The following is a 27037-nucleotide window of genomic DNA, read 5'->3' as shown; positions in this document are numbered from 1 at the left end:
AGGCATGAGATGGAGTGATTGCCGAAGATTGGCATGTGTCCTTCACTAATGGCAAGGGAGATGGAGAGTAGGTGAATGAGCGACCTGATCCCTTAATTGAGAATCCAGCATGTCTGTATCTCTCCTGTAATATTCCTGAACACTGAACAGAATAAGATCTGGAGCCCACCCAGGACCCTAGATCAGCACTACTCAAAATGTCAATGTGCAGAAACCACCTAGAAACTTGTCACAAATGCTATGCTCAAGCCAAACCCCAGGGTCCCTAACAAGCCATTCAGGATATTCAAGGCCTCCTTCTGTGGGTGACTGTTGGGTGTCTACCAGCAGCTGTAACATCTCACACCAATGAATCCCCTGGCTTTATTGCTTTTTAGCAAGCCCAGGCATACTCTATTTTACCGCCAGCCTTACAAAGATACAAACTCAGTGGAGTTTTGTTTGTTGTTTCATTTTTGCCTTTCAGAGTTTTCGTCTGCCTCCCATCACCAATGTGCATTCCTTCTCTTTGGATTGACTTAAAGTTCATTGTGTGGGAGGCTGGAGGGATGGAGCAGTCACAGCTACTGAAAGAGGCGCTTGTTACCTGCAAAGCAGAGTGCAGGCTATTTTTCACATAAGTGGGTTGCTTCGGCCTTGAATGACATCACGTCATTCTCCCGAGCTGGTGAGAGCTACTAAGGTCCAAGAGAGCACGTAGCAAGTAGGCCTTTTCTTCCTGCTAGCACCTGAGTATGGCCCCTACCTGGCAGCCCAAGAGCTACCAATCTCTTAGGGCATATGGAAAGGAACAGGATTCAGGGTTATCTTAAATCTCCAGAGACAAAAATCAAGATTTTTCAAATTTCAGTTGTAGCACCTTGTGGACTTGGTAGAGTGTAGATGCTACAGCCTCATCCTGGAGTGTGTGATACAGTCAGTCTATGGGTCTCAGGGGCAAGTGACTAGTGTGTGGTAAGAGACCTCGGTGGACAGGGTGTTTGGAGCACACACTGCTTGTCCTCTGTGATCAAGGTGGTCTCTGGAAAGCTCTACAAGGAGGCAATAGGTCAGTGCAGAACAAAAGAGAGAGGAAAAGACTCCTCATTTTTCCAGACAGTAGTCCTTGCTCTTCTGGATCTCACTCTGTAGACCAGGCTGGCCTTGAACTCAGGGATCTGCCTGGCTCTACCTCCTGAGTGCTGGGATTAAAGGCGTGCACCACCACCACCTGGCTACCCCCTCTCTTTTCTAACCAGCATCTACTCCTGCTGGTGGACTTGGAAGGTGTCAGAGAGTTGGACATACCCTTCCTGGGAGGAATGATAGAGCAGAGAGCCTGTCCACAAGAACAGTCTACCCAGAATGGGAGAGTCTCTGCAGCTTCTCTGACACCCGTGACACAAGCCAAGAAGGGACTGCAGCAGCCTGGGTCACTGTTAGCAATTTCATCAGATTGTCTCTTTTTCAGAAAAGTATGTCTCCAGCTGCTGCTGGCAGCCTCCCTGCAAGGTCCCCGGAACAGTTCAGAATGTCTGAATGCCTCCCCCATCTCAACTGAGAGTCAGAGTGGCTGAGCCACTGCCCTCCCTGGGCTTCAGTAAACTCCGACGTGCCCACCTCATAGAGGTAAGAGGAAGAAAGAGACAGAGGGTACAGAAACTTGAAAATCAATTTTTAAAAAAAAAGCTTCCTAGAGGGAAAAGCCATTTCTTTTCTGTTATTTTCCCTCTTTATTTTAATAACACGAAGTAGACTTGAAAAAACATAAACGTTTTTGTTCCCAAAATTGCTCTATGAATATTGTTCTGATAGAAATCTCCGGAAGATGGGGCGCTCTCCAGATTGCCAAACCTTGAATGACAGCATCTCTTTCGCTAGACTGTTTGGCTCCAGCATCATCATAGCAGCATAGCACGTTCCCTGATAGTGTCCCACCATAACGTCTAGATATGGTAGCCAAGCATCTGGCCTCCACCCAGCTGGCTAAATCAGAGACTCCGGTGAGACCCCGGAATCTGCCCTTTACTGAGTCTGCAGAGAGCTGGATTGGGACAGGGAAGCCATACATCCTCCTGACACCCTGCCTCTTGCAGCTCCAGGCTCACCAGGGCTGTGGGTGATGGGCTGTGATGCTCAGAGTGGTGCATGGCTCGGCCCCATCCAGTTGACTGAAGTGCAAAGCTGAACCCTGAGAACTTCTACGGGGAGTTCAAAACCACCAAAGGCCTTGTAGTACAAAGGCTCCCCACTTACAGTCCATGATAGGCCCCAAGATACCCATGACTCCCCCACAGCACATGGTTACAGGCATGATGGAGTCTTTTCTCTGGGTACTTGGGCACCATCTTCCAAGAAGACAACACACAGCTCTATCAGAGAAGGTACACACTCTAGAGCACACGGAGGAGAAAGCCCCGCTACAAAGCAGCTGCCCTCCACCCCACCAGCCCAAGGTGACTCCAGCACATCCCTCACCTGTGATCTCCAAGGAATTACTATCAGCAAAGCCAGAATCCCCTGCGAACACAAGCATGGGTCAGTCAGAATGCTGTGCCTGCCTATCAGTTGCCCCATCAGCTAAGACTAGGGCTGCCCAGTCTGTGGAGAGTGGGCGGGGGATCAAGAGACGGAACCTCGGGAGCCACACTTCCCTCTGGCTCACTGTCTCTGGCAGCTCCAGTCTCACCAGAGCAGCAGCTGCATGGCTGTGATGCTCACAGTGGTGTGTGGTAATGGTCCCCACCAGAGAGCCTTCATGGAGGGAGGAAATGGAGTGAATAAGCCTGGGGCTTGGAAGTTTTCTTTGAAGTTCAAATCCTGCCTCTACTCCAAGTCTGTTTTTCACCAAAGGGACACCCAAAGCCCAAAGAGTTTATCTGTAGACAGTTTTCTCCCCACTCCATAACCTTTATATTTATCTAAAGATGGCCTAGAAGTTAATCCCATTTCCTCTCGACTTTTCAAAATCCCATTTCTAAGCTGAAGTGTTACCTCCTTCAGGAAGTCTGCCCTGACCTCCTTCCTGTCCTGACTGCATAATCTACCTTGTGCATTCCCACCTCGTAGCTGCTGGGATGAAAGAGTCTGTGTGAACTCAAGAACAGGGCTGTCCTGCACATAGGAACATGCATGCACTATGCACACAAACAGATGTTTTCCAATCTCTCCATTGGTGATTCAAACACCTGACCCAGCTTGAAAGGGCCTTGAAGCCCAACACTGTGTCTTCCATCCCTCCTACCCCCTCCAGGATGGGCAAATTCTGGGGAGGAGGGAAGGAGTTGATCCCTGATGATCCTTCTATGATTGCTGCCCCACCATCATCCCAGCATCCAGGAGCATCCTCAGGCTGGGCTCTGAGGGGCTAGTGAAACTCCGTCTGCCCTCCCAGGGGTCCTCTTACCTATGGTTTCTGTCATCCAGACTGTATGTAGAGAAAGAGAGAAAGAGAGAGAACATGAGTAGAAATGCAGAGGTGACCAGGACTGACGTCAGATCTGTTCTCACAGGCTATTCGCGCCACCCCTTGCCCCAACTCTGAGAAACCCCAGGTAGGGTCCCAAAGGCCTGAGGAACCCATGCTACAACCTAGCAAGTTCGCAGGGGCAGGGGCAGATCTAACTCCACCTCCAGGTCAGCACAGGAGGAAGGGGAGGCACTGACCAGGGCCCCCAGAAAGCCAGCACCACAGGGAGGCCAACAGCACCATGAGTGAGCTTCCTGGGAAGGTGAGAGCAAATGAGACAGCAGTCGCTTCCGTGGGGAGGGCAAGTCTCACTACCAAGCTTGTGAAGAGAGGCGCTAAAGGCCCTGCTTTAATGAACCATTAAGAGGCAGGTGTAAATAACATCCCTGCTCCCTGAGGCGGGAGCAGCTGAGGGAAATCATTTTACCCTCCTTCCTGTCAGCTCTTGTGACTGCGGCTGTAGGAAAGGAAGGGTTTGTGGCTGGAATCCTGCCGAAGAGAGGATGTGCCACGAGCTTCCCATAACTAACTGAAGTAAAGCAATGGGCACATGGAGGAAGTGATTAAGCTGCCGTGCAGAGGAATCAATCTTAGGAGCGAGCTGAATCACAGGCCCTGTCGCTGACAGCCTCCATCTTCCCCCTATTCACTCTCTCTGCTTACAGCCTCCTCCAGCGCTTACCCCCTGGCCTGCTCTCCGTCACAGAGCCCTCAGGATGGGAGCATTCAGAAACCCAACTAGCAGGAGGAGGGTAAGATGTGGGATAAGGAGAGGTGGGGTATCAAGATAAACCCTGCCTTCTCTGGGCTCTGGATAGAAAGTCAAGGATGGAGGCTCCAGACTCTAATGCATACTATTCTTTCTCCCCTCCCCCTGCAAGCCACTGGTGGTGGCCTCACAGGCAGGGCCAGATATCCCCTCCATGAAGTCAGGCCCATGGGGGTCCTGTCTTCTTCCAACCTAGTCACATTTCTGGATCCAATATCACAGCTTCGCCACTGCACCCACTCATGGGATCCCAATTTGTCCCGGGAACTCTACAGTGACATCATGGTCCCTGGTACCAGAGACCATGAGCAGACATGACATGTGAGTTCCACAGAAGTCTGCAGTCGACAGCTTTGGTTTCCTGGCACCAGGCCTTCACATATGTCCCTGAAGCCTATATCTACATGTCACAGGCTACTTTCCTTGGTGTCTGAGGCCATCTCTTAGACAGCCTGGGTTAGTGGAGCAGGACCTCTCTCCTCCTCCTCTAAATCCTCATGACCATCTGAGGGCAGCAAGGACCAGAGACGGCCCTTTCTTAGCATGTGTGTGTGTGCTGGTGGACTAGCAGACTGCTGCTAGGCTGGAGGGTTGGGCATCTGCCCACATCAAGTGGTTAAAGAATGTAGTCACGGTGTCTCTTCACAGCAATAGAAACCCTAACTATAACCAGGGTGTTTTTCTGGGCATAGTGGTGCACGCCTTTAATCCCAGCACTCGGGAGGCAGAGGCAGGCGGATTTCTGAGTTCGAGGCCAGCCTGGTCTACAAAGTGAGTTCCAGGACAGCCAGAGCTATACAGACAAACCCTGTCTCAGAAAAAAAAAAACAAAAAACAAAAAAAAAAAAACAAAAACAAAAAAACAGGGTGTTTGGTCATACAGTCCCATCCATATCTTCCGACGGGCCTCTGAGACATCTCTGCCTATGTCGTCATCATGGTAACTATGATGATGTCAGCTAACTTTACTATTAAATATGCAAAATGCACCAGGTGCTGTGCTACATACATCTCCATAGGTGACCTGGCTTTATCCTCACAGACCACCTGGGGAAACAGCCACTGTGTCACATGGCCATCTGGCAGGCCAACAATTTGAGTGATAATCTGCCTTGCTGAAGGTGCCCAGTGGGGTAGACAATAGTGTTGCCATGGACTCTGTGCCTAAGCCCAGATTGCTCTCACGTGCCCTGAGAGACACCTGGCAATGCAGACCTGGCACTAGGTGAAGTGCTGGAGAAGTGGTGTCTCCATGTTCTCCCTATACCAGCATGAAGGGCACCATTCCATCCTGCCGGCCAGCTATCAGCTGCCACCTGGGGGGCAGCTGAGTTTTTAAAGCTTAGTTCCAGGAAGAGGCATGGCTGTGTGGATTGCAGGTTAAACCAGCACAGTTGGGAGAGATTCTGAGTTCTCCTTACCTTGGTCCGGGTTGAAGATCCGGAAGACCTCAGGGCAGCTCACAAGGACCATCTCACCTATTTGAGCAGGCTTCCAACATGTGATATTGTCCCACATGCCAGGGCAACCTGGAGGAGAGGGCCACAATCAGATACAGATACACCATACACATCCCACGTGTGCAGGTAAACACAGGCACAAAACTCACACACACACACACCACTCACTCACATGTGTGTGTGTGAGTGGTGTGTGTGTGTGTGTGTGTGTGTGTGTGTGTGTGTGTGTGTGGTGTATATATAAAACTGATGTGTACACTGAGATGCCCCTCTGTAGTGGCTAGTTTTAAATATAAGCTCGCCCTGCTCTGGTGATGGTGGGAGCATCATCAGAGAGGATTAACATAGGAGGAAAGAGCCACCGTGAACCTGGGCAGTACTATCTGTGGGTGGGCAGGAGGAAAGGAGAAAACTAATGGAGTGCTGGCACCCACTGATCCCTGTACTTCTGAGGCACCATAATGTGAGCTGGGCTGCTCCCCTGTGCCTCCCTGACCAGACACAAAGCCCCTGAAACTGAGAGCTAAAATAAATCATCTTCCCTTAAGTTATTTCTATTAGGTATTGAGAGCGCACTCTGCCCCCCCCCCCCAACACACACACACACACACACACACACACACATGAGCACATTTAGCATGGACTGCTGTGAAGCTGGCTCTTGCAGAGAGCAAAGAGCTTACAAGGAGAGAAGGTGAGTCTTCCTGTGTGAGGAAGGCTTGCTCCCGCACCTAGAAAAACACCCCAAGAGTAGTCCACAAAGGCACTGCAAGAACTGCAGGGCAGGGGTCCCTGTAGAAGGCCTCCTCTTCTTGTCCTCCCAGCCTGGCTGCCATTCTGGGGTCTGGCCTCATAGCCACCACAGTGAGGCTCATTTCTCCGTGAAGGTGGGGTTGAGGTCAAACCAGCTCTGAGGCTGCCCCCCATAGCCCACCTCCCTCTCAGCCCAGACCTAGAGCAAGAAGCTGCCACCCACAAAGCTGGCACCTGGAGTGAGGTCACAGCTTGCCCAGCTGAGAGACGCTCGCTCAGAAGTGACTGTGGAAAGACTTGGAACAGAAAGGCGATGGAGGCAGAGTCCTGGAAGAGGCCAAGGTCAAAGCCTTGTCGTGGGGATCAGCTGGCAGAGGGGAAGGGACAGGTTCACAGAGAGGTACTCAGGAATCACTAAGTCTCCCTAGGGTAAGCAGTGAGGAAGAAGAGAGTGTCAGGCTTGACTGGTTCCGATTGGGTCTGACGGCTCCTGGACAGAGCCCTCTGCTGTCCTCTGGCCACCATCTCTCTGCCCCTCCTCTACACTGCAGCAACACTCATCAAGGTCATCGACAACCTCTTGGCTGCCAAGTCTGAAGAACAATTCTAACCCCAGCCAACCTAGACTCTGCCCACTTGACTGGCTATAGCTTCTGGAAGTCATCCTGTCTTGGGCTACCCGCCCACTCACCTTGGATGAGCTCACCCTGCTCAGGGACATAACAGAATGACATGTAGACATCTCCAGTCTTTGGCCTCCAGCCATTCTCTGTGTTAACCCCAGGGTCAGCTTTTTGCTACATGTTCCCACTTTGAGGGGCCAAAGCCAAGTCCAACGTGGGAGTCCTAGAATCCACCCAGACCCTCCTACTAAACCCACACTGTTTCAGCCCAGCTAGATCCCTGAGAGTCATTCACTCCCATTACATCATGGGTGGCATCAAGTCCTGCTTGGTTCCCTTCAGACATCCATCAGAGCTAGAAGCTCTTGCTGACATCACAGCCACAGCCTCTTCCTAGATCTCTCTCAGCTAGGAGCAAATCCTTTCCAAATACACATAGAGCTTGGTGACTCCATATCATCCACCTTGAAAATCGGTATGCCTCACACCACAGTTCCTAGGTATGACACCTGTTGTCCTTATCCCTACCTGGCCTTGCCAGGCCTGCTTCCCTTGAGCAATTGAGTGGTGAGACAACATGTCTTTTGGTTGCGAGCCTAGCCTTTAATGGATGAGCCATCTTTCCAGTCCATGAGTCATGTCTCCCAAGGAAAGGATGTGATGAAGAAGAGCAAGGAGGAGGGAGCCCCAGGACACCATACTTGGGGTTTAACAAAGAGCATATGACAAAGGTACAGTGGGCTGGAGAGCGATGCAGAAACACAGGAGGTCAGAGAGCAGCAGAGACCTTCAGGAAAGCAACCTGACCTATGTACAGGGAGTATACAGACAGGAGAACCTGTGTCCCATCGGGAAGTGAGTGAATGCCCACATACTGCCTCCCAGTACTGTTAGGGGAACAAATGAGTTCCAACGTAGACAATTCTATGAACAGCACCACAATCCATACACGTTGGAGTTACCACTGACCTTAATTCCTTGATTGCCACTAGAGGCTTCTGGGAATCAGGCCTTAGGAGAGGGGTGACCCCACTGGGGAGACAGAAGTTAAATGGCCACCTACTGAGAAGCTCAGAGGAAACCTGAGTGTGACGGCCTGGGGCAGGCTTCATGTCATCATGGTTCCTCTGTCCAAGTCATGACTTCCGGCAGCAGAAGACATCCCCAGCTTCTAGGTCTCTCAGAAGTTAGCTCTTGCCACTTTGGCATTCACACTAGCGACACTGGCCTGTGGCATCCTGCTCATACAGTGACGCCCTCTAGGAGCTAGGAGACATGCTAAAGCTCTGTATGCTGTGAACCTCTGTATGCTGAGGCCAAGTGGACAAGGACTCGGAGGACCAGAGGAGGAAAGCCACCTTTCTCCACAAGCAGCTATCAATGATTCCTGTCTACCCAGGATGTCTCGCCAGCAAAGCACAGTTGGCCGTGACATCATGTCCTTGAAAGAGACCCAACAGTACATCTTCGGCTGCAATGGCCCATGCTGACTGTGAAATGCCCATGGAGTATGACCATGTCTGGCCCATACTCCAGAATCCCTGGCCAGCAGATGTTCCCGTAATGTGGAACATTAGGCCCTGGCACAACCAGATGCTATTCCAGCTGACAATGCTGGGGTGAGAGGGCATGAATGTGAGGGCTGGGGAGCAGGGAGTGGCAGCAGCCAGGATCCAGAGCTGCGGATCAGAGGTAGAGGCAGGGTAAAATAATGCACGTCCTTAATAAGAGTTTTGCGTGCCTTTCCTGTGTTAGATGCACAAGAAGCTATAAGAGGACAAGGTTGGAGGAAAGGCAGGGCCCCCGTTCTGAACCTGCCTAGGAGACACCAGATTTATGTTGTGGTCTTCTAGGCTGTGATTTACAGGTTAGTGTCAGAACAAGGGCTGAGTATCTGTTGGTACCCCAACTTGGATTTGTCAGAGCTGAAATCAGGAACTGTGGGCTAACAGGACTTGCTGGTGTCTTAGGAATAGCAAATGCCACTGGGACTACTTTCTGGCTCCTCTGTCTAGTTCCTTGTCTGAAATTCCCAATGATCTACCTGTCACAAGCCTGGAAACTCTCCCAGTCCTTTTCTCTGTTGCCAGTTTTGTCTTCTCACGAGGCCAGGATAGAAAGAAAGCCCAGAACAAGATCTCTAGGACCCCAGAACCTAGTAAAGACCTCACTCACAACAACTGACCACCTTTGGACTTGGGGCAGAAGGCAGGCTCACAAGAGGGCCTTGAGGTTTTCTAGCTGAGGACAGAAACCTATGTCCCCACCACGCACACAGAATGCATGCAGTTTCCACAGCGCAGTGCAGTTAATTTTAGTGGCAGCAGAAGCCTTCACAATGCCTAAGCTTCCCTCTCCTCTCCCCTTCTCTCTCTCTCCCCTTTCTACTTTGCTTTCTCATTTTCTCACTAATTCATTAGTACAAGAGATTCGGTGAATGAGTCCTGCAGGGCAGGATGATAAAGCAGCCAATCTGGGCCTCACGGAGCTCACAGTGGTTAGGAGTGCTCTGCTGGGTGAGGTGTAGGCTCATTTCCTACTGGGGATGGGGGACAACTCAGTGTTTTGGGGTAGCACAAGTTACTGTCATACCATGCTGGAGGTCAGGGGCCTAAAATGAGTCTCACCTAGTTAAAACTGAGCATCAGCAAGACTGCTGGAGGCTTGTGGGAAGGAGCCTTTCCTCAACAGCCCCAAATTCAAGTGGTCACCACTGTTCTTTGGTTTATGGTCCCTTCCTCCAGCTTCAAAATTAGCAGCCTGGCATCCTAAGGCTCTTCAGCTCTCCTGTCTTCTCTCACTTTTAAAGATGCTAATGACTTCATACCACATTCTCCCAAGCAACCCAGGACACTCTCCCTATCATCAGAACTCACACTAAAACCCTGTCAGGTAAGGTAACATTTGCAGGTTTAGGGAGCTGAGAGTTAACATTTATCTCTAGATAGTAGCAGAGGACCTTTCTTTGCCTGCCATAGAGGGCAGAGATCCAGACAGACAGACAGACAGACAGACCGAGTATCCAGGTTTGTGGTTCAGAGAGATAAGCAAGAGTGAGACAGAAGGCCATGCCAGGGTATTGTAGTATCCCAGGGAGGATGAAAGGGCTTGATTCGGAGTAATGGCAGCAAAGATAGATAGGACTATGTAGGACAGTTTGGAGACAGGAACAGCGGGGCATGAAGGACAGAGCTGGAGTGTGCCACAGATGACTGGTACTCACCCATGTCACTCATGTGACTACTACCCTGAACTCTAAGCCCTTGGAAAGGATATCAAAGAGGTGACCTAGTCTCTAATGCTACCCTCAAGGACCTCTATCTTTCTATCTCTTTCTTCTCAGTAGCATCCTCGAGACCACATACAAAGGGTATCAGTGTTCCAGCAGGGAACCTGGGTCTCTTAATGTCCAGGCAAAGCTAAATTCTAACTCCTCACTAAAGCTAACATAGCAATCTATGACTTGTATAAGCAAAAAAAAAAAAAAAAAAAAAAAAAAAAAAAAAAAAGTCACTCTGGAGTTGTAAGTTGGCTCATAACTGCAGTATACCCTGTGCTTCACTGACTCACTTACAAAGGCGGTAAGAAAGTGCTGATGGATGTCAGGCTGGCTTTTGACTTGGGCACCTGTATGGACTGATGAAGACATAAATGGGTGGGAAGATGGATGGATAGACAGATGGATGGATGGATGGATGGATGGATGTTTGAATGTATAGATAGGTAAATGGATATGTGGGCAATGGGTGGGTAGATGGTAAGTAGAAAAGTAGGTGGCTGGTTAGACGACCACAATAAAAGGACCAGTTAGCAGTCAAATTTTGAGAATTTAGACAAGTTGAGAATCATGTTTGGTCTCACATATGCTGGATTGAGATGATAGTAAGAGCCAAAATTAAACCAGACAAGAATGGGTGAGGTGGTCAGGGTAGGTAGATGATTATCCAGTGAGAGAATGAGTTCACAGAACACACAAGAATGCCAAGGCTTAGAAGTGGAGCTGGCAAAGAAGACAGCAGAGGAAAAGCAGGACACAGCAGCCAGGTACGCCAGTTCCAGAGAGATGCTCCAACACCCTCCTCCCTGCCCTCCTCTAAGGCAGGCCTTGTTTCTTTAGAGCTAGCTTCACTTGATTCCTCCCCCACCCTAACCCCTTTCCCCTGCAGTTCTACTCCAGCCCCACCCCTAACTCTCCCAGCTCCATCTACACAAACCCCACTGAGAAATGAGAGCACCATGGGCCAGGGAGTGCTACTGCACAGTTCAAAGATTGTGCCCACATTCCCCCTGACACTCTATGCCAAGCAGCAGTGACTCCTGTGACAGCAGGGAGTGGGGAAAAGGGGGGCTGGGGGGGGCAGAATATACTCAGGAATAGAGCTGAGAGAGAATGCATGAGCCATTAGTCTTTGAAGGATACAGAATGAAGAGCTAATCAGAGGTTGTCATGGTGATGCTTCTGTCCAGTTCCACATAGAGTTCAAAACTCTTGAGCCCAGAGACACCAGAGTGACAGACAAAGCCAAGATCCTCCCTTCCTTTCAGGACCCATCCAGGGATATTCAGGCTTTCTTAAAGAAAGGCCTTCATTTGTGCACACAATTTGAAAGTGAAAAACAACTCAATTTCCTGAAATTCACTTGACAGTCAAGGTTTCTTGTTTCATCGAATGAGCAGCCCTCCCCCTCCCCCTCCCCTCCCCCTCTGATAATGGGAGAGAAAAAGCAGAGCTGAAGGCAACAGGTCTCCAAGTGTGACCCAAAGCCAGAAACACAACTGGTAGCCTCCCGGATTGCAGACACTCAGGCCCCACTCAGACCTAGGTACGAGATACCCTGGGACCACAAAAGTCTGTGCTTAACAAACCGTCAGGAGAGTTCTGACAGGACCAGCTCTGGAAAATATGAGTCTGAGAAAACCCCTCAGTCAGGTTCCTATGAACCCTACGTAGGGTAAGATTCTCAGAGCAAGGGTCTCTCGTGGTTGGTCCTGGTCAGTGTTGGAGCAGCTAGAAGGCCAATGGGGGTGGGGAGCTGGTCAAGGCACCTGAACGCTCTCTGGGACAAGTCTAGAAAGGCAGCATGAAGACCTATCTCCTGACCGGCCACAATACTTCAGACCTTGCTCATCGATTTGAGCATGTGGTATGTACTGAAACCTAGCAAGACCAGCTCTTCCTGGACACAGGAAGGTCCCCATGCTCACAGTCCAAGGCCCTACTGGCTACAGTCTAGACAAACAAGCCCTGATCCAGATGGAAGGATCAAAGAATGAGCCTACATGGCCTGCTGTGCATAGACCAGCCCCAACTCCTTCTCCTCTTCCTCCAAGGGCACAGGCAGTGCAGCAGAAAGGGAACTCCCCAGTCAGGAGTTCTGGGCACCCACCCAGGGCTGGCTGAGACTCTGCATGTGACTCGTTAGTGACAGCACCTCTGGCTCTAACTGCTTCATATGTCATGTGGCAGAGCCAGGCTCGGAGATGGGCTCAGGGATTTGGAATGAGAAATGAAATAAACCTCCATCCCTGATCTTCCTCCCAAGAGTCCCCTGCAACACATGCCCAAGACGGTGGGGTGGCGTCTCCAACCCTGAAGACAGGGAGATGAGAGAATATGGGGACCACCACACAGTGTCACATATGGTCCTTGCTTCCAAAAAACCCAAGCTTTTACTACAACAGACTCAGCTTCCTAGATATGCCATGGCTGTCTCCTAACCTATACTAGAGCTGAGAAATCCCCACCAGCAGCCTGCTTGTGTGGATGCTGGTGGGAACACAACCTCATTGCCAGTCATGTGAAAAAGCACATTTACGTACGGTGTAAAATAACTGACTAGGCTCTGGGTCCACAGATCTAGTGAACTGCACTTTTATCATTATTTCACAGGATAAAGCATTGTTCCACGCCACTTACACTCATGTCTCCTGTTTACAGTCTCCCGACTGCACAAAGTGCGGACCCAACCACCGAGGTCTGTATTCTTGAGCTGTGTGGTGGTTTCAGAGCCTGCCCAACCCCACCCTTCTCAGCTGGCCCTGACACTGAGAAGCTGCCGAATGGCTGTGTGTGCATAAGCATGAAAGCTGCGCTGTGTTTACAGTCCCGGGCAGGCACCGAAGCAAACTGGCAGGCTTTCTTCTTCATTTTCAAATGTGTCTCCAAGTTGTCACTACTTTCTGGTACTGTCTGTGCTGGTCACTGCTCAGGGACAACATAGTTGGAGAGGCAAGGGGAGAGAGAGTACAGTTCACTGATCCCCTGCTCTCCCCAACCAAGGCTATCAACACGGCTCTTAATCCTGTGTCACGTCCAAATATAATGAGATCTTGGGCCGATTCACCTGCTCCTTGGCCTTTTCTCGCCCATCCGACATCGCATGGGCCCAGCAGTAGGGGTGCTCCCTCTCTAGGGTGGTTACACTTGTATAAACTTTACAGTCAGACAGAGGCAGGCTCTGAGGACACACCTCCTTGGAATCTGAGTCCAGATGTTTCTGACCTTGGCTGTGTGTGCTGAAGGACTGTTCATTGACAGACACCTTAAAGTGTACCTAAGGACTTCAATGGCACGGCACAGCACAGTGAGATGGGCCCTGCTTTAGGGACACATTGTTTAGTTCAAAGACCCGGGTGAAGACATTCATTCCTAAAGGCAGGCGTGAGCCTCATATGAGGCTCAGAAGACATGAAGGCTCTCCCTTGGGGGCTGACAACGGGGTTTAGCTGTCCTAAACCCTGAACCCTGGCAAGGTGCCCAGCGCCTGCCTGCCCAGATGCCTGTTTTTGCAGATCATACCATGGGACTTTCAGACAGGGACTTGAGGGATGCTACACTCAGCATGTCCTTCCCCGGGGACTCCATTCCTCTGCCCTCGCCCTTCCTCAATAGACCCTTCCACCACTGAAGCACTTATGCAAGCACCCTTTGCCTTCATGGGGCTCTGCTCTGATCAGTGCAGGCCCCTCTTGAACACAGACCTAAGACCTTCTTCTCCTCCACAAACTTCTCTCCTGCTTATGCGTCCAGCAGGGAAGAAATCTGTTAGCAGAAAGACTTTGCCTCTCCAGTTGCAGTATTGGAGTGGCCTGGGGGAGCTGGTACCTCTGGACCTATCCCAAAGTACACACAGGCTCTACCACCCTGGTGTGGGCTTCAAGGTGATGGGCAAAGAAGCAAGAAAGGAACTCCGAGTGGGCGCCCTCAGATGGAAGGAAACGCCCATCACTGCTCACTTAGGCTGACAAGCTGAGTACACGTATGAACGCTGAGGACACATGTCTGCTCTGCTACAGCTTGCTCTGTAAGTGCTAGCCCACAGCTCTCACCTGGATAAGTTAGGCTACCCCTGCCTAGGTTCCATCTCTCACCCTCCCTCCTCTCCTCAGCTCTCTGAAACCAGAGCTGGTTCTCAGCTCTCCAAATGGCATCTACCTCTGACCTAGCAAGAAGGTGGGAAGCCTGGAGCTTTCTGCACTATGTGGAGCCTCACAGATGTAGTGACCCTGAAGTCCTCAAGCCTCTACAGCTTCCTGTAGACTGCAGCTGCTAGGTATCACTCTCCCCTCCATTTCGCCCAAGAAAATTAAGGCAGCACATGTCTTCAGGTGACGTAGAAATCATGCTAGGGTTCAGGGTGTGCTGTCCTAAGGCGGTACATTCCAGTGACTGAGGACATCAACTGTCTAAATTCAGGCTCTGCTCACAATGAACTACAGTCTTAAGTAATGTGCAGGCTCTCTTTACACCCCTTTCTTCATCTATGAAGTAGGAGTGATTACACATGCCCTGCACCGTCAGTGTTCTCCTCTGCTCCCGGCTCACCTGAAGTCCGACATCCACCCCTCCCTTGGATTGGCTTTCATGGCTCTAGCGCCTCACCAGAACCTCCTGGGAGCTGCTGAATGTCAGTTAACTATGCCAAGCTAAGATTCTAGGTTAATCTGCACTGTGGTTTGTGGATGGTCTCCTAAAAGGTCCTCTGGGTATTCCAGGCTATTCAAGCCCTACCTGCTCCTCCCAGTCCTTACCTCTTCTTCTCTGAAGCTACCAGGGGAGCCCCTCCCACTAGCATCTGCCTATCCTTTCATTAGGGCTATGCTCAGACCTACGAGCAAGCCTGTCCTGTCAGCTCCTTTGGACCTGAGTTCAGCTGAGGAGTGTAATTACACTGTGCACAGGCTCACACAGTAAGCCCTCATCTCTCTCCCCTCCCCCTCTAAGAGCCACCATTTGGGACCAACAACTCCATGTCAGGAGGCAGGCTTTATGGTTTCTACCCACATGGTAGACAGGCACTGGGTAGCTATTGCCTTCAGGACCTAGTTTCCCACCCACACAAACAAGACACTTAGATCATAGATTCTTCACACAGTTTTTGGGTTTCCTCCCACTGTGTACCCATCTGTCCCCATTCCTCAGTCTCCCTGGTTGATATGGGCTAAAGTTCTAGTCTGGCAGCAAAGCAGCCCTGCTATGTTGGGAGCACCTTCCCCTGGTCAGTCTTTGCGAAGAAGCTGCATGAATCTGGCCCAGCAGGAATTCTGTTTAACTGGGCTGCAGATTAATAAAGTCTTCAGGCAGATGGTTATTGAGTCCAGAGGGAAAGGTGTACCACTAAGGCTCTAGTGGAGCCCTGGAGCCCCACCACTAGGTAGCTTTAGCCTGTTCTGCAGGCCAGAGCAGGAGAAAGGCATGGCATAACCAAGATGCCCACCCAACCTCCCCTGCTCCTTCTGGGGCAGATGGAAGAAGATCCCTAGAATCTTACCAGAAGTTGTGCCTCTCCCTCAGGACATGAACTTGTTAGAAGGTACTGTCTGAAATCCTCGGAATCATTTGGAGGGACAGAGTAAAGGTGTATAGGACCATACATGCAGCATCTGACACAGCAGCTGCCATAGAAGCCCCACACTGGGGGAAGCCCTGGGGTTGACTGCTGCCTTCCACCCTGGCTTCTGCTAGAGCCAGCAAGTAGGAACTCCTGCTGGTCAGATAGTCTGTAGCCCAGCCACTGTAACAGCTGCATTCCTGCTGCGGCTGGTCCCAGGTGGCCTATGAACAAGTGTGCTGGCAGCTGCTCTCCAGACCAGACCCAGGAGAAAACAGCAGCCACGTTAAGCCACCCAGAACATCTCAGCTCAAACTGGCACAAGGAGAGCCACCTAATGTCACTGAGAGTTGCAGATATGGGGCACTGTGGCCCCAGTTTCTACAGAGATGCACACCCTTCCACCAGTCTTACAAGGCTAACCTGTGGACGCTGAGGACACCAAGACTGTCCCCTGCCTCACTCACCTGGGGAAGACTCATTTAGGCCCATCAGGTCGTTGGCCCTCTGGATCCTCTCCAGGCACATGGCTTGCTCCTTCTTGAAGATGCAGTCAGAGTGCATAGCAATAGCCTATAGGATATGGAGAACAAACGATGAGAGGACATGGAGCCCACTGACAGCCCCTCTGCTTCAACTCAGGAGAAGCGTGTTAGGGATGGGTGTGGCAGGAGGGTGACAGACCAACATCTGCTGTGTAACAGATGCCATGAGGGCTATCCCCAGGCCCCAACTCAATGTGTGAGTCCCACAGGCCCCTAAACCTCAGTCTCCATGCTATAGTGACATTAACAATTGCATGCACTGCCCTCTAGTGGCTGGGTATGTATGTGCATCCATGCTAGAAACGCAGAAACACTAGGAAGAAGGAACTACTTTTGTTTACTTCATTTTCTGTTGCAAACGTGTAACCAAGTCGAGATGTTATTTAACTTGTTTCAAGTCACATGACTTAGTAGGCAGGGTAACAGGATTTGAATCTGATGTTCTGGCTCCTGCTGCACTTTATGGGGAGGTGAGGGCTAATGAACTGAGAACTACGTTAACAAAAGCCCTTCCACGGCAGACAAAAGGGTAACGGTCAGATTCACAGGTCTCCTCTCCACTCAATTTCAGAAGGGGAAAGACAGGTACAAAGCTCAGCTCAGGTCCCAGAGCAGGTCCAGCGTCTTCACAGCCATACCCTGCTATCATGATAGATGATGTTCAAGTTCATGTCCATCAAACCCTAAGTCAGGAATGATTCTCTTGGCAAGGAATCTGAGCTGCCAAGGACCATGTACAAAGACAGATCCAATCCCACCTGCTCACTGCAAGTGAGATGTGCATGTCCTGACATGCAAGGAAGAGGAGTAGGAGGGTGACCTCAGGCTCTGAGGTCAGCCTCGCCCTGGCCCAAATGGAGCTAAATGGAACCCTCTTCCTCTCACTCCCGATCTTCACCCTTGCTCAAGAGAGATACGAACAGAGGACAGGATTCTGAATTTAGGTGTCAGAGGGCCTCGTGGCATGAGGACCAGAAGACCATCATGTGGTCCTAACCAGGGACCCTGAGCACGGCTGAGCTAGCCAGATACCATGCAACTCTAGGTGCCATAGCACACGTCACCATCTTAACAGATTTGCAAGTTCTGTAACAACTCTGTGGTGTGTGCGGAAAGGGACCGGGGTGAGGGAGGGTTGTTGGCAGAAATGCCAGCTTTGGGTCGGCTTGGCTGAGAGTACTCAGAAGTCACTGGTCCTCCAGGTGGAGGGAGGCTCGGTACAGTCGTAGAGGCAGACGCCGGGCCCTTACCATAGGCAGCAGGAGGAGAGCAGTCAGGGAGAGCTGCAGGGTTCTGGCCATGGTGCTTCCCAGCCACTGTCTCTGGCTGTTGCTCCCAGCCTTGGGGAGTCAGTCACCACCCTCCACTGTGCATGCAGCGCTGAAGGGAAGGAAAGACAGCACACCGTGTCACCTGCAGGGGGTTCCCAGGCCAGGATTCCAGCCCTGGTTAACCCTTGGGGCCTGCACCCCTTTACTCTTCCATCCCACCAACACGAGTTGAGCACCATATGCCCTGCGCCCACAGTAGGGCACTGAATGTGGTGGGTACATGCCAGCTCAGCCACCGGGCTACTAGAGCACTCCAGAGCAGCTAATTCCTCTGCATAGACCAGCTGTCTCCACGTCTCAGCATTCTCTGCCGCCACACAGAAGCAGAGTTTTGGCTGGCATATGCATGCCCACCTAGCAGTGACATTTCGCAGGCTCCCTTGTTCCAGGCACATGTCTTGTCCGCTGCTTCACTTAAGTACAGGGTCCACCTCTTCCATGGCAGACTGAATAATGTCCCGGGGGTTAGAGGATGACAACGGGATAGAAGCCAGCATCCCTGAGCGGACTGGGACAGCGAGACGCCTCTCTAGCCTGTGTGACCTAGCTAACTCCACACAGCTCTGGTATGGAGAAGCAAGCTTCTATACCATCTGTTCACTCTGAAAGGGCCTCTTTGCTCTCAGTGCAGACTTGGGACAATCACGTTCTCCTTTTACCCCGTCTCACAACACTTTGACTTCTAAAGGGTGTGGTCACATCACAGTGCTGTTGGACCTCAAGGACAGGTGTATGAGGACCAGGACCCCAGGAGGGACCAGAGAAATGGTGGGGACCGAGCTCACACTCCACCTGAGCCTGCTCTGCTTCTAAAATTGACCATTGACACAAATGCCTGGCCACTCAGGAGCTCTGCACTGGGAAAGGTTTGCCCTTGGACAGAGAGCAACGTACATGAGGCTACTCGTTGCAGCAGCAACACACTGCCCCTGCTAAGCAGAGTGCTGTCATCCCTTCAGAGCGATGGTGGTCATTACTCCATTGCTGTGGGAAGGATTATTAAGTAGCCCTATTCAGAGCACAGCTAACACAAAAAGCTCTTCACTATGGACGCCTCGAGGATGTGAAACAAGCCTGCCCCTATATCCCATGCACCGTATGGGTCCAGCTTTTACCTCCCATGCCTCTGTGCCTTAAGTGCCTGGCCTTAACACCCTCTTTCAACATTTTTTTTGGCTCAATTGGGTAATAAACAGACATCCAAAATAAGGAAGAAAACCAGTGACAAGAAGAAAAAGAGAGAAGAGTGCCCCTCTCCAGCTCACTCACTCGGAGATGGTAAGGAGATCTCCGATAGCTGATAGGTACCCAGGGAAGGGAGCACGTAGGGTTCAGTAGATTGGGAGAAGCCGGGGGATGAAAAGGGGTCAGGCACACAGGCTTAAGGGCCTGCACCTCCCCCAAGGCCCCATCCACTCCTAGTGGGTACAGGCACCATGGGTGCAACACTGGTGGTTCCTCAAAAGTATTCAATTGCCTGTACCAGTCTGAGATCCCGACCCTGTCTGCAGAAATGACCTCAGGCTTGGTTAGGATGGGAGACGATCGAGTTCTGGGGACCTCAGCAGGCCTCAGTTAGAGGCCATCTTTCCCAGCTAGTTCAGGTCAGAAAAACCAGTAAGAATGGGATGTCCTCTGAACTCAGGGTTCACCTTGAGTAATCTAAAGACTCCAAAACAGAGCTGTGGCCCCCAGGGAAGCCCTTCAGGACCAGGCATACCTTCTACTTCCTCTGCATCCCAGACCCTCTCAGCCTAGTGCAGCCTGGGACCCCTGCCAGGCTGGCCCTTCAGCTGATGCCATGTGGATTACAGTGGGTCTGTTTTAACCTGTGTGAGAACCTTGGGACTTACACAGGGACACAGAGCTGAAGCTCTAAGGTTCCCTCTGGTGGCGGGAACATGATGGTAGGGAGTCTCTCTCTCTCTCTCTCTCTCTCTCTCTCTCTCTCTCTCTCTCTCTCTCTCTCTCTCTCTCTCTCTCCATGCACCTCATTTTTAAGCAAAGGAGCATAAAAACATGTCAGATCCACAAACACTAAAGCACCTTTATCCCAGGGCTTCCACTTGAAAGCATCAATATGATCATCTGCGATGGCAACTTCCCTCCCCTCTCCTCATATGTCCCTTCACGGAAACCCCGAACCATGTACAGTAAATGTTCCTGTGAGGATATGAGCTCAGACATATCATGCATGCCTCCATGGATATGTACAGGAACCCTCAGTTCTATGGTACAGTCTCCTAGACAGATCATAACCCAGGGAGATATCCATGGTGCTGACACAGGAGCCATGAATGCACACGGGTGAATGTCTCAGATGGGGCGATCACTGAGCAAGGGTCCTGGATACCACTGCTGCCTCATCTAGTCCCTGACTTCTCTTCCTGTCTCTGAAGACCTCACAGAGCACCACTCTCTGCTCTTCCGGGTGTTTTTCTCCAGTCCCTACCCTTTCCCAGCGGCCCCTGGTGCTTGCATTCCAGTGTTCTGTGGGGCACAGTGTTCTGTGCCTTCCAAGATGTGACACTGATGCTCCTCTTTTCCCAGGCTACCTCTGCCTCACAACTCCTTAGAGATGCAGGTGTCCCTGTCATGGACTAAGTCAGGCCACCACAGATCTGTCAAATACCCCACCCTAAGGAGGGACATCAGGCCCTTTCTTGACTCCCCTGCATGCCCCCTGCTCTCTCTCTCTGGGGTTCAAATTGTGCCGGGCAGGTGGCTCAGAGAACAGGGAAGCTCTGCCTCCAAGCTCCTAGTGGAACGGAGGTGGGAAGTTTCCCCTGTAGATTTTAGCCTTGACCCCAGGCCAGGTACTTAAGCTTCCTGCTCAGCCTCTGCATGTTGTCTGCAAAGTGGGAATGACAGCCATGCCTGATCCATGGGCAGCACTTCGAGGATGTGCCACAGCCTGGCGTCTGTGAGGTGTCTCCCTCTCTGTGCTCATGATTCTTGTGCCACTGCACAATCACCTCCACCCTGTATCACATTCACTGGGCACAGCCAGCCTGCTGCTCGTTATCTCCTAATGGTCAGTATGTGCTGTGTACACCTCCAAGTTGAATACCCATCAACTCCTGTAACTTGACTGACACGAAGGAGATCCTGGCACTCTCCTCGTTCTATAGGGGAGGCAACAGAGGCCCAGAAAGTCTGTGCAACTTCTCCAAGGTCACACAGAGAGCATCCCAGAGAACTAAAATGTGGCTCCAAACCCCTCTACTTCTGCTGCTCTGTCATTTGGAAAGGAGCCTGCTGAACCCCCATGTGACCTCTCACACCATCAGAGGTGTGAAGATCTTTTGCTCCTGGCTGTCACATGCAGAGATGTGAAGCCTACCTGTACCTGCCCAATCTTCAGGAAGAGCAGCTATGAACAGAACATTTCCATCCTGCCTGAGATCAACTTGAAAAGCTGCTTCATCACTGTGAAACTAAGACACAGAAAGCATCCCAGTAGGAAGGGTGTTCCCCAAGGTTACATGGGATAGCGAGCCTAGAGATGTGCCAAGCAGGAATGGGATGTGGACTGGACTGCGGGGAGTGTTGGAGACCCCCAGAACATGCCCACCCCTCCACCCAGAGAAAGTCTGCCCTCCCTGGGCCCTAGCAGTCCTGAAGCTGAGCTGAGCAGGGACTGAGAGCCAGGGCTGCATCACCAGTCAGCACTGAAGAACTGGTGACTCACAGACCTCGAGACATTCCTAGTCAGAAGAAGGGGGGATCTGCAGACCCTTCAGCACCCTCACTGCACCAAACCCAGCAGAGGCCACCTTCTACTCTCAGCGGGGGCATGGCTTCTGCTGCAGGCCACTCACAACTCCTCCCTCAGCTGCTCCAGACAATCAGTGGAAGTCTGGTGTCTCTCTGCATCCTTCCTGCACCCTGAATTCCTTCGCCCTAAGGAGCACCTAAAGAGGACAGAGCACATCAGGGGTCCATCCCTCCCTTCTCCATACAGACTTGGATTCCACACATGCCCTCCACTAGAGCCACCTCTAGAGCAAAACAGCAGGAGGCAGGGAGGAGGTAGGGGAGTCTGGAGCCAGTCTAACAGCTAGGGACACTGAAGGGCTATGCCAGGAAAGGGGGATGGCACTGAATGAGAAACTATTGCTACACCCCCACCAAGGGAAGAGATTTTCATGGCCACTGAGCGGAGCCACCGGAGAGCCATTTGGGATAAGGACTAGGTTGATGGAAAGTGGGCAGAATTCTGAGGTCTGAGACAACATGACAACGAAGTATCCCTGGAAGATGTGTCAGGAAAGAAAGGTCCCAGGAGGACAGCAGGGCAAGAGAGAAGCAGAGGGGAGGGTGAGCTTGCGAGCCATAGGTTCTCAGTGAGGAGATTCCAAGGTGCATAGTGGCTGCCAGTACTCTCAGCCAGTACGCTACATGCCCATCTGCCAGAGAGAAGGTTGAGGAAGCCAGGTACTACTCAGAATTCAAGGAGAGCAGGGAGGAGAGAGACCACCCCAGCCTTGGAACACCACCTCCTGGAAGCCCACCAGTGCACTTACTCGCTCTACCCTCTGGCCCCCAGCCCTGAACAAGGCTGTTGAGGTCTTGCCAAGTTTACTGTGAGACCCAAGGTGAGATTTAGGGTTGCCTTCTCCCTCTTAAGAGGAACAGGAGAAGGGGTTCAAGAACGAATTAGCATGCTAAGACAACATCAGAGGTATTTAAGGTGTGCTGGCTCCAGCTACACTGCAAGGGTGGGGGCATCCCCTGAGTACAGTGGAGACTTCCCCCAGGACTGACAGACAGATGCCTCTTGGAGACCAAGTGGAACAGCTTGTGCTCAGGCATCTTGAGCCCTCAGATCAGACATCCTTTCTCTTCAACCTTTTAGACCCTCTCACCTCTAACCTTCCATCCCAGGGGCTAGCAAATCTTCCTGGCTGCTCAGATTCACTTTGTTCCTAATTTTTGAACAGCCAGAAAGTCAAGTACAGATTCTAATCAATGCATTTTTTAAGTAGCCAGGAATTTTTTTTAAAAAAGGAATTGCCTGAATAATGAATTGCATGAAATCAAAATATTGGGTGTCTGCAATGTTTGTTAAAACATAGTCAAGTTTAGTTTCTGTTCATATATCCTCTGTGCAGGACAAAGTCATTATAGTCAAGTGCAATGCCCACAGAGTCTAAAATACTAACTAGATTCACGGGAGGGTGAGGGGGGAGTCACATCCCATGTTCTAGGCTCCTGCAACACAGTGTATACACACACACACACACACACACACACACACACACACACACACACCTGAACCTTCATTAAGGCTGGCTTTGTGACCAAATGTTCCCAGACCTTTCGTGAGAATGTCTTTCTGTTGCTGCCTACTTCCCTCTCTCATCCCGGCGCCCAGGCAGGTATCAAGGGACGCGTACATGCCTTCCCAGCTGTGTGTCACTCCTCTGTGTGTCAGTGTGGGGGTGGGTATTATTGTGTGCTTCTGACGGCATCCAGAGCTCAGTACAAACACATCACAGCGAAGGGTTTTCCTGCCTCCATGTTCCCAGGCAGCTGGAGCGTGAGGGCCAATCCATTCAGACGTACAAGCCCAGCTCCTTTTAGTCAGAGGTGGCTGGAAGCTTCTGAGGCCTCTCTGCCTTCTGGGGGTAAAAAAGCCCCCACCTCTCCTGCCTGGGGCATCACAGCTCTCCTCACACATATCCTCAGGCCCTTCAGTCACCTCAGGGTCAGCTCCAAAGCCAGTGACTCTCAGGTGAGCATGACACTCCTGATCCTAGGCAAACCTCTGCACTGGGCACCCTGGGTTCTGCCATTTGGTCAACAATCCTGAACGATGAACAGAACGCATCCCTGCCAGACCACCTCCTCAGTGAGAAAACCGCCTTGTGGCCCTAGCTACTGTCCTTTCTAGACTCCCACCTGGGTGCTGATCTATAAATATCCACTGAGTCCATGTCACCATTCAATACAAATGGAAGAAAGGAGTGTCCAGAAGTAGGAGCATGACAGAGAGGTGACCATGTGAGAAAACAAGAGCTCCAAAGTGCTTCCCCAATCAGCCCCCCACGAGCCTGAAACACACACACACACACACACACACACACACACACACACACACACACACACACACACACAAAACAGGATGTGAATGCGAGCTTTAGCCTGGCTCAGTCTTGGGAGTACAGGAAAAGGTCCTCCTCCAGGCTCACCACAGACATGTTTCCTCGATACACAGAGACAGACAGACAGACAGACCCTTGGGGATCTCAGCACAGATGCACCACCACCCATGAACCACTACTGATGGCAGAAAGTAGGAGGGACCACATCTGACTCCTGGTCACACCACACACACTTGTTGATGGATTGGTCAGAAGATCTGGCTCAAGGCCGGCTCCAGCATGTCCTGTCTTTAATTTGTGTGTTCAGAGTTTGGCTTGTGTCCAGACTGGGGCCTTTGCCTGTTCTTTCCAAGGTCAATGAGGAGCAGGAGTCCTAGGCCTGCACTTGGGAATGGGGGCTCCTCCAGCCTTACCTGCCACCATATCAGATGCATCTCAAGGCCTTCTGAGCAAAGAGCTACCTGCTATCCCTGGGCTCCAAAAGGCCTCATCACAGTACAAGTAACCCTTGTCCCAAACCCACAGCCACCCTCCAGCCTGCAGCTTGACCTTCCGAATGGTCTGCCTCAGTCCAACTGCAGTCTGGGGGCAGACTGCCTTCCACGTCCTCTGTATGGGCTCTAAATTCCTACATACCCTCACAGGAATGCACCTGAGCTGCCACAGGGAAAAAAAAATCCAAACAGATGCCTATTTCTCTCTCTTTAGGCCATGAGGGAATTATGGGACATACAGCCTGAAGTAAAGAAAAGTAGTCACAGCAGCCCTGAAATGGACTGAGGAATTAGCCAGACCCCCTCTCATGCCAAGGTGGTCCAGAAGGCTCTGGGTTCCTAGAACTGAAGCTCCACTCCCTAGCAGCGAGGGAAATGCCATCGCCATCCCCTTCCTGCGTGTTTGCTCCTGAAGATCTAGTTCCACGAACTGGTGCCTGGTCCCTTGCTCTTGCTGACAATATGATCCTGCTCCCAGTAGTCAGCTAGCTACTGCAGAGCCTGGGCCTTTAAAACAAACATCAGGGGTCTCGGAGGGGCCCACTACAGCAACCCCACTCCCACAGCGATTTTCCCCCACAGGCCCTGCAGGGCGTTTCCTTGTTAGACCACCAACCCCCAAGCGTCTCTTGGTCAACCTCTCCCCGAGCCCCGGGGAAAGACTATCCTTAGGATAGTCCTATAGCCGTAGGGCTATCCTTTTAAAAACAATGCTAAAGCTTATCTCTATTGGGGGCACAAACTAAATTGATCCCTATCTTATCTCCGCAGCTCATCCCTCAAACGCCCTGCAGACTGTAGAACCGAGTTCCCAAGAGACCCTCCAGCATTTCTTTCCAAATCCACGTAGGCGCTTTGGTCCGACCTGGAGACAGGGAGATCGAGCTCTGGGGGATCTCTGGCCGTAGTGTCATTCGTGCCCCTGAATGCCTCTTTCTGGCACCAGAAAAGGCTGAGACAGCTAGGCCGATACTCACTGAATGGTCTACAATAATGTGCTCCAAGCCACGGTCCGACACTTGGATGGAGCAGAGAGAAGCGTAGGCAGCCCGCGGCGGCGGGAGAGGATGGGCTCCGACTCTGTGCCCCGCGTTGGCCCTCGCTGGCTTTGGGTTTGGCAGAGCACGCGGCTCCTGGAGACCTCTGGGCTGAAGGAGGGGTCCAAGGGCCCCGCTGGAAAAGGGTCTGGCGCTGGGCGAGTGCGGAGCAGAAGGACAGGCCAGGAGTGGTCCTTACCTGATGGCCTCGGGGCTGGTCGGGACTGCTGGGCGCAGGGGCTGAAGGTGCAGGAGGACGCGCAACCCGCGAATCCGCGCCCAGAGCCGCACTGGCTGGAGCGTGTGCGCCGCGGAGCGCGCGCCGAGCCTGGTCTCTCGGTGCGTGTGGCCGCGAGCAGCCAAGTCTGTGTGTCCCTGCGCCGCGGTGTGTGCGTACTGCACAAGGGACCGCGCTGCTCCAAAGTCGCAGCCAGTCGCAGTCGGGAATCGGAGCGAGGCGTCCCTCGTCTCCTTTAGCCCACCCTGTGCCACTCGACCGGCTCTGTCCTGCGGGAGAGGCGCCGCCTCTGCTGCGCAGCCAGGCCCGGGGCCGAGGGAGGCGATAGACCACCGCCTCCCCGGCAGACCTCGCAGGCGGGGGGTGGGGTGCAGGCCAATGAGAGCCCGGGGGGCGGGGTTAGGCCGGGGGCAGAGATGGGGAGCTGGATGAGGACCACCGCGCTGACACAAGCCAGAGCTGCAGCAGGGACCCAGGGCGCGGAGGCGGAGGTAACAGCCCCCCTTTCCCAGTTCTGTCGCAGAGCTTCCGGGCTGAGTTGTGCCTTCCTCAGGGCTCACCACCTTTCTGTCCAACAGCAAAACATCCACTAGAGAAAGCCCTCTCCCTCTCTTCTCTGTGTTCCAAGCCTCCTCTGGCAACCTGCCACCTGAGCAAGTCCCTGGCCCTCTTTGGGCCCTCCTCTGCTCACAGTCAGGGGTCTAGAAGGGATGAATTGCAGGTGCCTATCTAGATGTCCTCGAATGTGACACCCCAGAGAACACCTCTATAGCCAGAAAAGGAGTAGAGGTGCTTACGGGAAGTCTGTTAAAAATAAATGAGACTGCCCTGCCAGCTCTGGGAGTTTGGGTGTGCGGCCTGATGTTTCTGAGCCTCCACTTCTTCACCTGCACCACATCGTTTCTATTTCTGGGCTCATGAGAAGAACAACATTGTGTAGGAACAGTCTGTGTGCCAGTAGCAAACTTGTACTAGGCTCATATATTCACTGATGCTAAACAAATTACTATTGTTGTTGGTGATATGGTGTACTCACCCTTCTTCTGGTACAATTTGATAAGCAGGAGCTTAATGAGCAGAACTCAGTCAAATAAGGTCACAGTGCCAATATCCTGCCACCTCCAGTTTGGCATAACTGTGTCCAGTCACAGCATCCTGAGTTCTTTGTATCCCCATCACTTAGTCTCAACTGGCTTCTGTCATTGCCTGTTCAGGCAAGTTCTGAGCCACCCTTGATGTGTGTCCTTCTGAAGAACCTTCAAGGAAGAAGAGGGAAGGAGAAAGAACTTGAGCCTTTTGTTAGCAAGGTCAGTCTAGCTGAAAACAAAAGGACAAGGAGATGGAGAAGACCCATGAATGGGAGCCACACAGAACCCTAACTGGTAAGACCTACATGATCAT

At 51.8% G+C, this 27037-nt stretch overlaps 1 protein-coding gene across 10 annotated transcripts in view; it reads right to left on the bottom strand.

The window, feature by feature from the left end:
- Positions 1 to 26465, bottom strand: part of Adcyap1r1 (adenylate cyclase activating polypeptide 1 receptor 1) — a 49955-nt gene extending 23490 nt beyond the window's left edge. For 2 of the 10 annotated variants that reach the window (NM_007407.4, NM_001025372.2), the window contains exons 1-6: positions 25598 to 25988; positions 17680 to 17809; positions 16352 to 16457; positions 5639 to 5746; positions 3386 to 3406; positions 2458 to 2499 (exon numbers count right to left, since the gene is read on the bottom strand). In NM_007407.4, the coding sequence (NP_031433.3) occupies positions 2458 to 2499; positions 3386 to 3406; positions 5639 to 5746; positions 16352 to 16457; positions 17680 to 17730 (328 nt within the window). In that variant the 5' untranslated portion in view covers positions 17731 to 17809; positions 25598 to 25988. Of the gene's footprint in view, positions 1 to 2457; positions 2500 to 3385; positions 3407 to 5638; positions 5747 to 16351; positions 16458 to 17679; positions 17810 to 25338 lie in introns of all 10 variants that reach the window. The other 8 variants (XM_011241150.1, XM_006505388.3, XM_011241152.3 and 5 more) reach the window with 8 other exon arrangements.
- Between the last annotated feature and the right edge of the window lie 572 nt (positions 26466 to 27037).

This window comes from Mus musculus, chromosome 6, assembly GCF_000001635.26.
Source record: "Mus musculus strain C57BL/6J chromosome 6, GRCm38.p6 C57BL/6J".
Taxonomy (NCBI): domain Eukaryota; kingdom Metazoa; phylum Chordata; class Mammalia; order Rodentia; family Muridae; genus Mus; species Mus musculus.
The sequence above is the reverse complement of the archived record's forward strand: the minus strand, read 5'-3'. Positions and strand labels throughout refer to the sequence as shown.